The sequence below is a fragment of the Juglans microcarpa x Juglans regia genome, chromosome 5S (assembly GCF_004785595.1).
Source record: "Juglans microcarpa x Juglans regia isolate MS1-56 chromosome 5S, Jm3101_v1.0, whole genome shotgun sequence".
Lineage (NCBI taxonomy): Eukaryota > Viridiplantae > Streptophyta > Magnoliopsida > Fagales > Juglandaceae > Juglans > Juglans microcarpa x Juglans regia.
The window spans coordinates 11,411,718-11,424,955 of NC_054603.1; the positions used below are offsets into that span (position 1 = coordinate 11,411,718).

General features: G+C 39.2%; 1 protein-coding gene across 1 annotated transcript; it reads right to left on the bottom strand.

The window, feature by feature from the left end:
* Positions 1-491: 491 nt before the first annotated feature.
* LOC121267094 lies at positions 492-1,271 on the bottom strand. The gene has a single exon (XM_041170970.1). It carries the CDS (start codon positions 1,269-1,271, stop codon positions 492-494), a length of 780 nt encoding a protein of 259 aa, XP_041026904.1.
* Positions 1,272-13,238: the final 11,967 nt, after the last annotated feature.

Genomic DNA, 13,238 nt, shown 5'->3' on the forward strand with positions numbered 1-13,238 from the left:
TGGGGTCGCAACCACTAACTTGGACTTTAACTTTCCGGTTTCTAAGGTGCAAAATCGAGCATAAGTCATGGAAATAAACGAATGTGTCGCTCCCGAATCAAATAACACAGTGGCATTATTAGAAAACAAAGAAAGAGTACCTGTGGTCACAATCAACATCATTTATGAACTAAAATTTCCAAATCTTAACCTCAATTCACAAATTAATATCTTAAAACATAACACATAAGTCATACCCGTGATCACATCATTCCTATCCTCAGCCTCTCCAGGTGTCAGAGCAAAAACCCTTGTAGGCGCAGTAGTGCGCTGGATGTTGCCTCGCGCTGTCCCTTCTGTCCTAGGTGGTGGTGGTGGCCTGTTGCTATCCAATTGCAAAGGGCAATCCCTGAGATAATGGCCTGATCTGCCACAACGGTAGCATAGTCCCGCTTCCTTCCTATGTACTCGGTTGCAAGTTCTACATTGATATGCATGTTGGGTGCCCTGAATCATCCTTTTTCCCGAGCTACTACCATCATTCTTTTTTTCCACGATCCTTGGTCCGTACCAGAATGAGGCCCCGATGAAATAGTCCTCTTCCTCTGAACCTGCAATGCAACGCTCCTTTGAAGGCTTCGCTCAAAAACGGTGGCCTTATCTACCAATTCTGAGAAATTCCGAATCTGGAAGCCCACTACCCGTTCATAAAGTTTTTCATTTAGTCCTTGTTCGAATTTACGCGCTTTCTTTTCTTTGTCAGGAATCAGATAAGCAGCAAAACGGGATAATTCAATGAATTTAGCTGCATATTGGTGCACCGTCATGGATCCCTGCACCAGAGTGGCAAATTCCATTGCCTTGTCCTCTCGAGCCGAGCTTGGGAAAAATCGCTCAAGAAAAATTTGCTTAAAATGTGGCCAACTGACTATTTCTGTTCCCCCTGCTTCTCGGATAGTTCTTTCTGAGATCCACCATCTTTTTGCCTCACCGGTCAGTTTGAATGTTGCATATGCCACCTTTTGTTCATCCGTGCAGGTTAACACCCGCAATATCTCTTCAACATCTTGCACCCAATCTTCAGCTAGAGTGGGTTCGCCTTTGCCATCAAATGAAGGGGGGTGCATCTGATTGAACTGTTCTATGTTACCACCACCTTCATTAAAGTTGCGTTGGCGACCCACGGGATTTTGCGTGAGATCATCTATTAACTGATGAGCTGCTGCTCGTAGCACTTCAGAAGCACTCGGGTTTGCTCCCCTTTCGTTCTCGTTCATGTTCAAATCCGACATACTTCGTTCTCGATGACGAGGTGGCATCCTGTAATAAAGAGAAAAGAAGTACGCGCAACAGTAATAATGATTAATCTCCAAAGTCCAAAACTTTAATGCCATCAAATCTATTTAATAAAAGTCACCAAAATCAAACCAAACCACAAACAACATGAATTTAACTCATATACCAACAAAATACTATACATCAAAATCATTCCTAAAGTTTGTAAATTTTAAGACCTCGAATACCTATGATATTCTTCCTTATAGCCCGCTCCACTATCACATCCAATCTGAAAAATGATTTCTTAAAGCCTATCCATACTCCATAATCTTATACTCTTTAGTCTGCAGAACCTCAAACCTGGAATATCCCCATGATCATGTCTTAGTTTTCAAATCTCTATATATCAAATATGAAAATACTTCCTAAACCGAATAGATATCGAAAACCACAATCCATAAAGTCTGCAGAATCTCAAACCTGGAATATCCCCATGATCATGTCTTATTTTCAAATCTCTATATATCAAATATGAAAATACTTCCTAAACCGAATAGATATCCAAAAGCACAATCCATAGAGTCTGCAGAATCTCAAACCTGGCTCTGATACCAATTGTAACGCCCCGTCCCCGAGGGTCCGGAGAGTTAACTCATGTCACCTAAAATCAACTCCAATTATGCGTTTAAAATAAACCAGAGTCTCCATAACATATTAAGCTATTTGTTCAACACAAATATCCATGTTCCTACGTAAGGGCACATTAATGGTGTCTCGTCGTTATACATAACTTTTCCACAAAACTAGGAATATTCATTACTCAACATACCAAAGTCACATAAAATATCAATACTACCAAAAAGTCATTCTCCAAAAGTCATTGCACCCTAAGGCACTTAGTCTTCTATGATCCACAAAACTTGCAAATACTCCCTATTCCTGATTCTCGGCTGTAGCATCAAAATTATCTAAAACATATTATGAAGATAGGGGTGAGTTATCAACAACTCAGTAAGCAGAGAACATATACTAGTATGTAAACATGAGCTTTTTCAGAAAGTTCAGTATGCAGAAACAAAGACATCTTATTTTTATATGCAGTCTCATAAAAACATGTTATCAGAAAATCAGACCGACTTTTCAATCTTTTCATACTCAAAATCAACAATTCATATTTAAGAATCCATTTCATATTCAAAAACACTTTGGCATAACATAACTGAACATTTTCATCTTATCATATCATATCATATACCATGTTTAACCCCCGTGGTAGGGTTGTGCTATCCCCGGTGGCCAAACCAGGCAGTATCATGTGGTGAACTTCCCCTTTTTCAATCTCGGAGCCCCGAGTGTGCACACAGGAAAGAACAATTAAAAAAAGACCATTTTGTTTCCAAAGTGGGTGTACGCATATCATATCATGGTGGTACCAACCATATCACGTGAACAGTATCATCATATCAGAACCATATTCAGAACAGATAAGTATGCCAAAATTTTATCATATCCATATCATATCAAAACACTTGCGAAACATATTCATATCATTTCTATTTGATCAAAAACAGATCCAAATCATTTCATATCACATGCATAAAAATTTCAATGATATCATATTCGCTCTTTTGCATATTTCAGAAATATGTCAAATATTGCTCATGTCTACACATTTCATGTAAAAAAAAAAACATTTCTTTTCTCTTTCATACGTATCTCATGAGGGAATGCAAAACATATACTGAGGTTCTTTTTCACTTTTTCTTTTTAAAACAACATGCACATTTTTACAAACCAACCTCAGTTCATTTCTTTTTATGCAAATCTAGCATAGGAACCCCGCTTACCTGGACTTCTTAGCTTTTCGAAAATTTCCTCAACAATGCCAAACAAAAATTAATCGTCACCTATAAGATAATCACGTAAATTTCCATAAGTCTCTAATCAATCTCGTATTTCGATATTCAAGCCTACAACTTCTAAAATAGCCTATTTTTAATTCCTCAAACTCAAAATTCTCATTATTCTCACCATACCAACATCACTTTCTAAACTCATCAATATCCGACTTCGACTAAACATTTAATTCTAACTTATTTACGAAAGAGATCTTACTATAATTTATAATACAAAGTAACATAACTATAATAAATTCATTATAATTAGAAATTCATACTTTTGTTTAAATAATAATAAATCAAAGATATTCTTTTAAAATGATATGTTAAAATATTCTTTTTAAATGTTACTTATCAGTCTACTTACTAACTATTCCAATAGAATATAAGCCCTAGTAAAAAAAAAATACCCATTTAACAAAATAAATTCATGCGTCTACGCCTAAATAAAACATACTTTACAACCCGCGCAATTTACTCATGATTTCAAATCCAAAGTACATAACATAAACTTAATTAAGCTAACACCCTAACACTAACCTTGGAGGCGTACTATACGAGGACAGCAAATAAAAACAAAACAATATTATTTCCTACTATTAAGTTAACATAATTTACGTATACATCCGTATATATATACATATATATATATATATATTTACACCAGAAAATTGATTACTTCCGCATATATATACACATATATATATACATTTACACCAGAAAAATGAATTTACGTATACATCTACCTATATATATATATATAAGTACACAAAAAAATTATTATTTCACACAGTGCGGCGGAAGCACTTACGGAGAGGTGGGGGGGCACGACGGCGTGGAGCTGAGGCTGGCTACGGCGGACGAGGGTGGCGCCTGGTCACTAGCTGGGAGGGCAAGAGAAAGAAAAGAGAGAGAGACACACGGTGAGAGGACGAGGGAGAGAACGAAAGGCAAGGACCACCACTGGAAGTGGTGCGAGCTCACCATGGGATGAGGTAGTGTGCGGCGGACCGGGGTGAAGGAATGTCCTCGCCGGCGGTTTCTATGGGGGCACGGCACGGTGTAGCTCCCGATGGAGCGTGACTGCAGCGGCTTGGATGGTGGCTGAAATGCTCTGTTTTTTATATCTAAAACAGGGGAAACCGAAATCTGCAATGGAGGTTACGGCACGTTGGGCAGCAGCTTTGGTGGCTGGGCAATGGACACGGTGGTGATTTTCAGAGTGGCTGAAGAACATGAAGAGGTAGTAGCGGCACTGAAGTTAGGTCAAGGATGCTCAACACAAATATATATATGCTATAAGAAGTAAGGAAATAAAACCTAGAGGAAAAGTGAGGAACGGACCTGCATGGAAATGGAAATGAGAACGTGAGCTTAAACGACGTAAGGCGTGACCCCGTGCGACAGTTTATGGAGCCGTAAACCACGTGCATGAGTGTTAGTGGCTGGGTCTCACAATTCCAACTCCATTTTCCACACTTTCGACCTCCAGTTGTGCAACATTAATGGTCCTTTGTGCTTCTTCAATAACAGTGTCAAAACCAAAAGATTTGTCTATAACAGCAATATCATTATGAATTATCTTTGGAATCCCAGCAACTGCCACTTGAAGGTCACGTTTCTCAACAGCCTTGAAAATTCGATTTGCTCCCTTTCAGGTTCTACCACCCCCAATAATACACACCTGATTGATTCCCCAATCCTCATTGTTATCAACCGTCTTGTTGGTATCATGGCCTCTTCGTGAAACTCGAAGGAAGATGGAGATCAAGGAAGGTGAGAGAAAGACCCACCGATAACACTGAGTCAGTGACGTCGTGGCCATGGATTTTTGTGGTCTTCTTCTATGCGTGAGGTATGAATTTCTAAGAACAGAGAGTTTGAGGAATGAAAAAAAATATTCGACGACTTCTGAGAATGGATGGGGAAATCGATTTCGGACAATGGATTTTTTTTTAAAAGGATAGAGGGTTGTAGAGAAGTTGGCGGTCAGGGGCAAACGAGGATGGTGAGGAACAGAGATCTTGAAATTCGCCACCACCGGGATCGAATACCCTCTCTCTCGTGCATGCCAACGTGCACCCGGAGAACGAAGCATCACCATCTCTGAGATCTGCAATGCGACAACAGTGTTGGCGTTTGAGCTTGACAAGGGGAAAAATGGGTTTGGAGGAGTCATGGTCGTCATCGTCATCTTCTTTTTCTTCTTCCTGTTTCTGCTTCTCCTCCTCGCTCTCATCCTCGAATTTCAAATCCTCCTTCGTAGCAGAAACCGGTTTCTTACCATTGTACTCCTTCCACTGCCCAAAGGCATACTTATCAGTTACATCAACCATAAAGTGCACCTCGTAGCCCTTCTTCTTAAGCCTTTCCAAGATAAACGTGTCCAAGTCCTGCTCTGCTGATGATGAATTGGTATCCTTACCCTTCGAGTTCTCTCCCGTATATATTTTCCATGGAGGATGCCATGTGAGGCGTATAGAAACATCCTTGCATTTATGATCAACCAGTCTGCTAGGCTTGTCGACATTGTTGATGGAATGCATCTTGGTGATTAAGAGCTCTATCTTGGTGATGTCCATATACGACGGAGTGTTAATTGAGGAGAAATACGAAACACGGAGTGTTCTGAGAACGATTTCCCTGGGCACTGCTAATATCTCTTCCACCTCTATTGTATTATTTTCCTCTTTTGTTGTACCTTCTACATCATCCAACACAGTTGCTACTGCATCTTCTACAACTACAGCTACAGATTTTTCTTCGGCCACCACTGCGTTCCCGTTGGGGATTTCGTTGAAATCCTGAGCAATTTCACGAAGATGTTCCGGAATGGTGGTGTAGACGATTTCTTCCACCTCTGTTGGAATATTTTCCTCTTTTGCTGTAACTTCTACGCTGTCCTCCACAGACTCTACTGCCTCTTCTTCTTCATCCTCCTGGTCATGCCACTGCACAAGAGATTGCTGCAAATTTTGTAGCATTCCATCGAGTATTTCACTCATATGCTCTAATTTGTCCAAAATATTTTCTAACAACAATTGTTGTTTATTTAGTCGTACTACGCCCATGACGAATCGGTAGCTCTGGATACTAATTATAATGAACCTCACAGATTATATAGACAGAATGACAATGAAAAATCGAGAAAACTATGAACAGAGAAGGAGATGATAGAAATGATACTGAATTCATACGCTTTGGACTATTCGAGATTCCCAATTCCTCCAAAAACTACAATATTCCACAGAAATTTCAGAATCCCACCAACAATGACTACCTCCAGTATATATACTGGGAGGGCCCCTAATTGGACAGCCACGACTAAGGCCCTGGGCCGGTTTAGAACTAAGGTCCTAATACAATTAATTAAAGCTGATAAACTATGGACCAACATCACAAATCCAGCCCACTAAAACAAACTCAGTAACTCAGCCGAACAACAAAGACGACATTAAATTAGCTAGAGGCCCATCAAGTCGGTAATTGGGTTCATTACATTAACAGACTGATTATCAGCCACGCCTTCATAAAAAAAAAATCTATAATTTGACTTACTCTGTGTGCGTGTGTAAGATTACAACTACTATAATCATAGCCCCCATCGCTCCCAACATATTATCCTAAGAATCTTCTCCCACGTAAACATATTTCTCTTATTACATCTGTGTGTTACTTTTCATAAGCGTAGCGCTCTTGCTGTAAGAAGCTGAACCACAACCACCGCCACTACCATCTTTATCATCATGTGTGTGAAGGATGCAGAGAAAGTTGACTAGGAGATTGAGAGTCTGGACAACAATAGCAAGCGGCTAGGGCCTTTGCATTGTGAAGTGTTGCATACCCAGATGGAGAAGTGGGATAAGGAATCTTCTGAAAGATCATCTCCTGTAAGAAATCCAATTCCTTTATCGTTTCCTTGTTCTGGGTTCGTCTCAATTTTGTTTTAGTGGAAGATCCGTTTAATGGAAATTGGGTTCTGAGCATTTCTTTCTCCATGTGATTAATGATTGATAATGGTTTTCCTTTTGCGTCTTTTGTCCCCCGTATTTTTCCCGTTTCCAAATAGGATTTTGTTCATGGGATTATTCCTACTGGATTTTTTTGACTGGTTATTCGTCCTTGAAAGGTGACTTATTGAACATCTATGTGAAAGTATTTGGGACTGTGTGAGTATAAATTCATGTTTATGGCTCAACACTTCATAAAACTTAGCTGGTTTCATTAATTTCTGTTCAATGGATATTATACCACCTAAAATTTTTACGGAACTTTACCGGTTGGTACTCTGCTTTATTTCTAGTTTGGCTTCATTCAATGAATATTTTTTTCTGTTTTTGTTTTTGTTTTAATTTTATAACATAAAATATTTTGAATAGCTTCAACCAATGAATCTGAGTTTGTCAAAGCGCTCTATTTCAGTCAATGATTTGGATTACCTACAACAAAACTTATTTTAGTTTATTAACCTGTAGTAAGGATAGTATGACATTTACAAAACAAGAGGGGTAGGTATGTGATAGTTATTTTCCGGAGGGAGGTCTCTGCGAGCTTTTGAATTAATTGAGTGTTGATGTATAATTCCAACACCAATGAAGGTTAGTATAAAGAACTCTGACACAATGCAATGGAAACTGTTCTGCTTCTTCCAAAGGTTCAATTATCTAACATTTTTTTTTCCAAATGGTTATCAGTGCCACGAGTTTAAAAGACATATGCTTCACAATTATATGGACCAGATGCTTTTATCTCATTACATATGCCTTCTCTGGAAAAGAGTAATACTGATCACTAAAATCTACATTTTTTTTAATCAAGATAATTTTTTTGAAGATGAAAATAGGGTATTTCCCCAGTACCCCAGTATGCAGGAAGTAACAAGTGATCCACGATCCACCAACCTAGCAAATGGAAAAAGTGCTAGAAATTCTTCGAACTTCGATTCACTAAAATCAACATGGAGACCTTATACAAGAAGTCTCTTTCTCGAGCTCCCAAGAAGTCTCTTTTTACCTTTGAAAGAAGCAGCATACTTTCCAAGAAGTCTCTTTTTTTCCTTCTTGTTTTATGCTTATTGTTCATCTCATCCTCTTATCATAATTTCATGTTTATGAGGTTCAGTCAGCTGGAAAGCATTTGTGAGGATGCTGTAGCTGTGGACAGAAAACAGAACCTGTTAGACTTTATCCCTTCTCTTCGGTCGGGAGTGTGGTCTCATCTTGGGGGTCGCGACCATATGGAGGACACTCACATCTGCATTGGCGATTTAGCTAAGAAATTTGGTTCTAGTTTACTCTCTGATGAAGTTGTCTCCTTCTATGGTGTAAGTTATCTAACCTACTTAAATCTCTGCTGTTTGTATCCGAAAACAATTTACATTTGAATCTTTTGCAAGACTCGCATCCTTAAAATACGTTTGAGGAAACATTCAACTGACCATGCACTCTCTCTCTGGTTTTCTTCTTTTGGTGAAAAGCTTACTGCGCTCTGATTTCCATGTCTCGGCACAGAACTATTGGGTTCGGAAAGGTGGTGCTTTTACTGGAGAGGTGTAGATCTTGTTGAAATCCCTGCCCAAGCAAGCAGTCAACAATGGCTGCTTGCTGCTCAACCTCCAGCGCGCAACATCCAGCGCCCAACTGTCTATTGAATGCATATTAAATGTATTCATACGGTAATGCGATATACATTCGCTTATAAATTGAAGCTCCATGCGAGAGCTTCAGAAACACCCAAGGAAGAGAAGAGAAAAGACAGAGAGCCTGAAGAGCTCTGAAAGAAAAAAAGAGAGTTGAGTTGAGTGGAATGTGATCCTCCTCCTCTGTAATATTTTCTTGTGTACCACTATTTAATAGTGAAGCTCTTTTCTGTGGATGTAGGCAGTTGCCGAACCACATTAAATTCTTGGTGTCACTGAGTGCGTAGAGTGTACTCTTTTATTACCGCTTTTATCCCTTCCGCTGTGTTGATTTTATCAGAGCAATTGTTGGGAAGAGTTTTTACAGAAAACTCATTTTTAGTGTGTAGCTCAGTTTTCAAATTTGAGCATACCACTGTGTTCGTCTCATCGAGACAAGAAAAGCGGTGAAAACCAGAGTCTGGAAGGACGCCGCACGCTCTCCCACGCGCTGTCTGAAGATCGGAGAGTGAGCCCATTCTCGACACGCGCCGCACGCGCCCAGGAAAGGCACGAGCGCGTGAAACCCACTCTCGACAAGCGCCACACGCGCTCCTGCGAGAGTCTTAAGGAATATGAGTGATAACTCATGGTTGTGGGAAAAATAGTATTTTCAACCAAAATGTGGTAAGAGTTTTCTGGTTAGTAGTTATGGAGCCATCTTGTGCTCGATGGTGTTGTTTTTATGAGGACATAAATTTTATGCATGTGGTGAATTATCAGAGTGCGCAGCAGGAGCATGATATTTTGGTTGTAATTAGGAGTTCAAATTTTGTGTTGATTTTGAGGAATTAGTGGTGACTTAAATTCTTGAGACGATACTTGTAGTTGGAGTTTAATCACTCTGTTGTACCAATTATGTTACTGATGGTTCACTTTGGAAGTGGCCATTAGGTTACCAAGGATAGAATACAATGAAGGTTTGGAAGTTATACCGTAGGAGTTGTAACACTCCGTATTTTAGTGTATTTTTATTTAAGGATTATTTTTATTAATTCAAAAATTTATTCTCTTGTTTTATAATTGTCGGATTTTTAAATGGTTTAATTTTATGATCTTTAAATTGTGAAAATTAAATTTGATAGGTTTCTTTAATATTAATTATTGTTATGCATTTAAATTGTTCTTTATTTTAAATTAATTGATTATTGGATTTAATTATTTTATCTTCATTGTATCATTACGTTTAAATTATTTTAATTGATTTGCTGTTTTAAAATTGTTTCCGTTGGATCATTTTTTGTGACTCAAGATGTGAGGATTGTACCACATTTCTTTCCCACCATTTTTCTTTTTCCTTTTTCTTTTCTTTTTCTCTTTCTTTTCTCTCCTCTCTCTCTCCCTCCCCGCGCGGCCTCTCTTCCCTCTCTCCCTGCCCGTTTCTCTCTTCTCCCAACCCAACCACCACCGCGCTGCCGTGGTCGGCACCGCCAACCCCTCCAGCTTCCCCTCCGTCCGGCGACCACCCCCCTCCAGTTTCAGCCTCCCTCGCGCCGCCGTTAGCTACCACGAACTCCTAAAAGCCGCAGCGCATCTTGAGCTCTAGCGCCGCCGTCGCGCCACCTCCGGCTACCAACTCTTCACCACTTCATCCTCGACCTCATAGCAACCCAAAGCACCCATCCCCAGCTCTGATCCGTCACCGGTGAAGTACATCCAACTCCATTTCCGTTTTGGGTATTTTTGCACTTCAACCACCCTTTACGCCGCCACCCACGGCAAACCACCACCACCACTAGCTTCACCGACATCCCTAAGCCCTACCCTATCAATTTCGGGTCTTGGTTTGTCCCCGTTGAAAAGTGGGTTTTTGAGACCCACGGCCACAGTGTATTTTACACTGTTTTGTTGCTGAGCCACCACCTTTTGCACCTTTGTGATCCTCCGAAAATTATTATATAGCACTGTAAGTATTTTCTCAAAGAACTATCGTGATTTAAATATATTTTTGCACTAACTCATATTATTGTGATCTGGTTGGTTATATGCCGACTGAGTCAAAGGAGTACGAGGGTCGGATGGATTGTGGATGGAGTTGTTGTGTGTTTGGTTTGCATTGTGAGTTGTTGGTTGTTGGTTATGGCATTGTTCATGTACATGGCATATTGCACGCATGATCATGTTTGTAAAGGAAACTGAGTTTTCGTGTAAATGCATTCATGTTCATGTGTTGATTGAAAATTGGGTTTTCTTGTGTTAAAGGATTTTTGTGTGCATGTGTATCACGACCCCAAGCCGAGATGGGGTATTATCTCGGTGGAGCTCATCAGGTCACTCGGGAGCGGAATATACTAAGTGACGTCCCCTGGATTGTCACTGGGCGACGATGGGATCGAACGAGATGGTCTCGTGCCGACTCTGTGGCTCCTCTGCTAGTGGGGGCTAGAGGATGCTTGGCCACGAACGCGTTGGGCGCGGAACTGGGCATCGCTACGAAGCCAAGACGTGCGGATGGTCCCTAGGGTAGATCATGGTGCATAGGGCTAATGGATTAATGGGCTATTTTCTGGGAAAATAGCGTGTGTTGAATAAATGGTTTTTATGTGATTCATTTTCTGGGAAAATGAGGTTTTATTGATTTGGGTCATTTTCTGGGAAAATGACAGATTACTATTTTTGGGCCAAAATAGGATTTTGGCGTGTGTTGAAAAATATCCATTTTCGGAGAAAATGATATTTTGGATTTGATGCATATTTCATCATATGCATGCATGTTGGTGGCATCAATATGTTTTTATCTCGTGGTTGTTTGGTTTATACTTACCTGCGGTACCGTTCTCTGGTAACACAGATTTTGATGCAGAAGAGGATGAGGGTGAGCCTGAGGATTCGGCTCCTCCTGCGGAGTGATTGGGATCACTGGTTTGGTTTGGAGTTGTAATATATTTATTTTGGATGACTGTATAACTTTTTAAATATGTTTTGTTTTGAATATTTGTATTAAAATTCTGGTACTTAGTAGACTTATTTATATTTATCCACTGCGTTGTTTTTGTACACTGTTGCATGTACACACAATGGGCACTCTCGTTGGGATGCGTGACGGTGTTGTCATCATCCTGACGTCACGATTCTCATGTTTTTTTGTACGTGGGAGTTGGCGCGTCACAGGTGGTATCAGAGCAGTTCGACTTTGGGTAAACCCACATGTCCCTTAGGTGAAGTACCAGAAATTTTTATTTTTAAAGTTGTAAGTTAAATTATTTAATTTAAAGTATGTTTTTTTTATTGGTTTTATTTATTTTATTGTATACGATTTGTTTGTTTATTTTATATTATTTGTTTTATTTTATGGCAGGTTATTTTATTTTATTTATTTATTTATTATAATTATTTTATTGTGCACTACTTCAGTTGTTTTATTCATTTTGTCTTATGACATTTTATTGTTGGTTTTATCCTATTTTATTTTATGTTGTATTGTCGTATTTTAATTTATTTTGCTATAGTGGTATGTTATTTTGCTTGAGTTGAAAGTGAGGTTAAGGGTTACGCTATGGCAGGAAGATGATACGATCGAGAATGTTATTGTTAGGCTTGAACATTTAGTGTAGTAGGCCTGAACTCTTGGCGATTGGTTTGTTTTTAATATTGAGACTTGAAGGGAACGATATGGTCTGGATGATCTTTGGGGAGTAGGATAGTTGAGGTTTTAGATTTTGTGGAGATGACTGGAGGCTTTAGATTAAGAGGTTGTAAGTTCAACAAGCTTCAAGGTTAGATTTATGAAAAGTTTATCTAAGGTTTGTGCCTCTATAGTTTTTAGGAAATAAGTTTGTTGTATTTGAGGTGGTAGGTTCAACAAGCAATTGAAGGATTACTTAGATTATAAGTTTTAGATCTTGCAGACTTTGATAACATTTGGAGCTTTAGAATTTACAAGCTTTATAAGGTGAATGTTTTAGATTTAAGGTCATCAATTTTAAGGATAATAGATGGTACGGATATAGGAAATGATTCTTGTTGACTTCGAGGATATAGGTCCAGATGATGGAAATGGTAGTGATGGACCACTTGCACTTTTGGAGCATTTGATTTTGGCTAAGGGTGCATGAGATTGATGCATAGTAGTAGTGAGTGTGTATGCATTTCGGCGAGTACAGGTCCTAGTCTCATTTTTGGTTTGGAAGAAGTGGCTTTGGTAGGTGTTGATGATGAGTAAATACAATAGTATTAAATTCAAGTGATTTTGGCTTGGAGTATTTTTATGAGTCGATCGGAGTGTGCAGTCGAAGTGGGTTACTCAATGGAATGATAGTTGGCAATAATTATTGTGATTATTTACAGGAATTAATTGTGAGTTGAGGTTACCTAGGAATTTAAATTTTGAGGCTATACTTTCCTTTGGAGATTGAGCGTCCAGTTGGTTGAATTAAGGACATTGTTATTTAACTTGAAGAGAGATT

Excerpts from the sequence above, each read along its gene's own strand:
- LOC121267094 (XM_041170970.1), bottom strand. The coding sequence starts at position 1,271 with ATGTCGGATTTGAACATGAACGAGAACGAAAGGGGAGCAAACCCGAGT.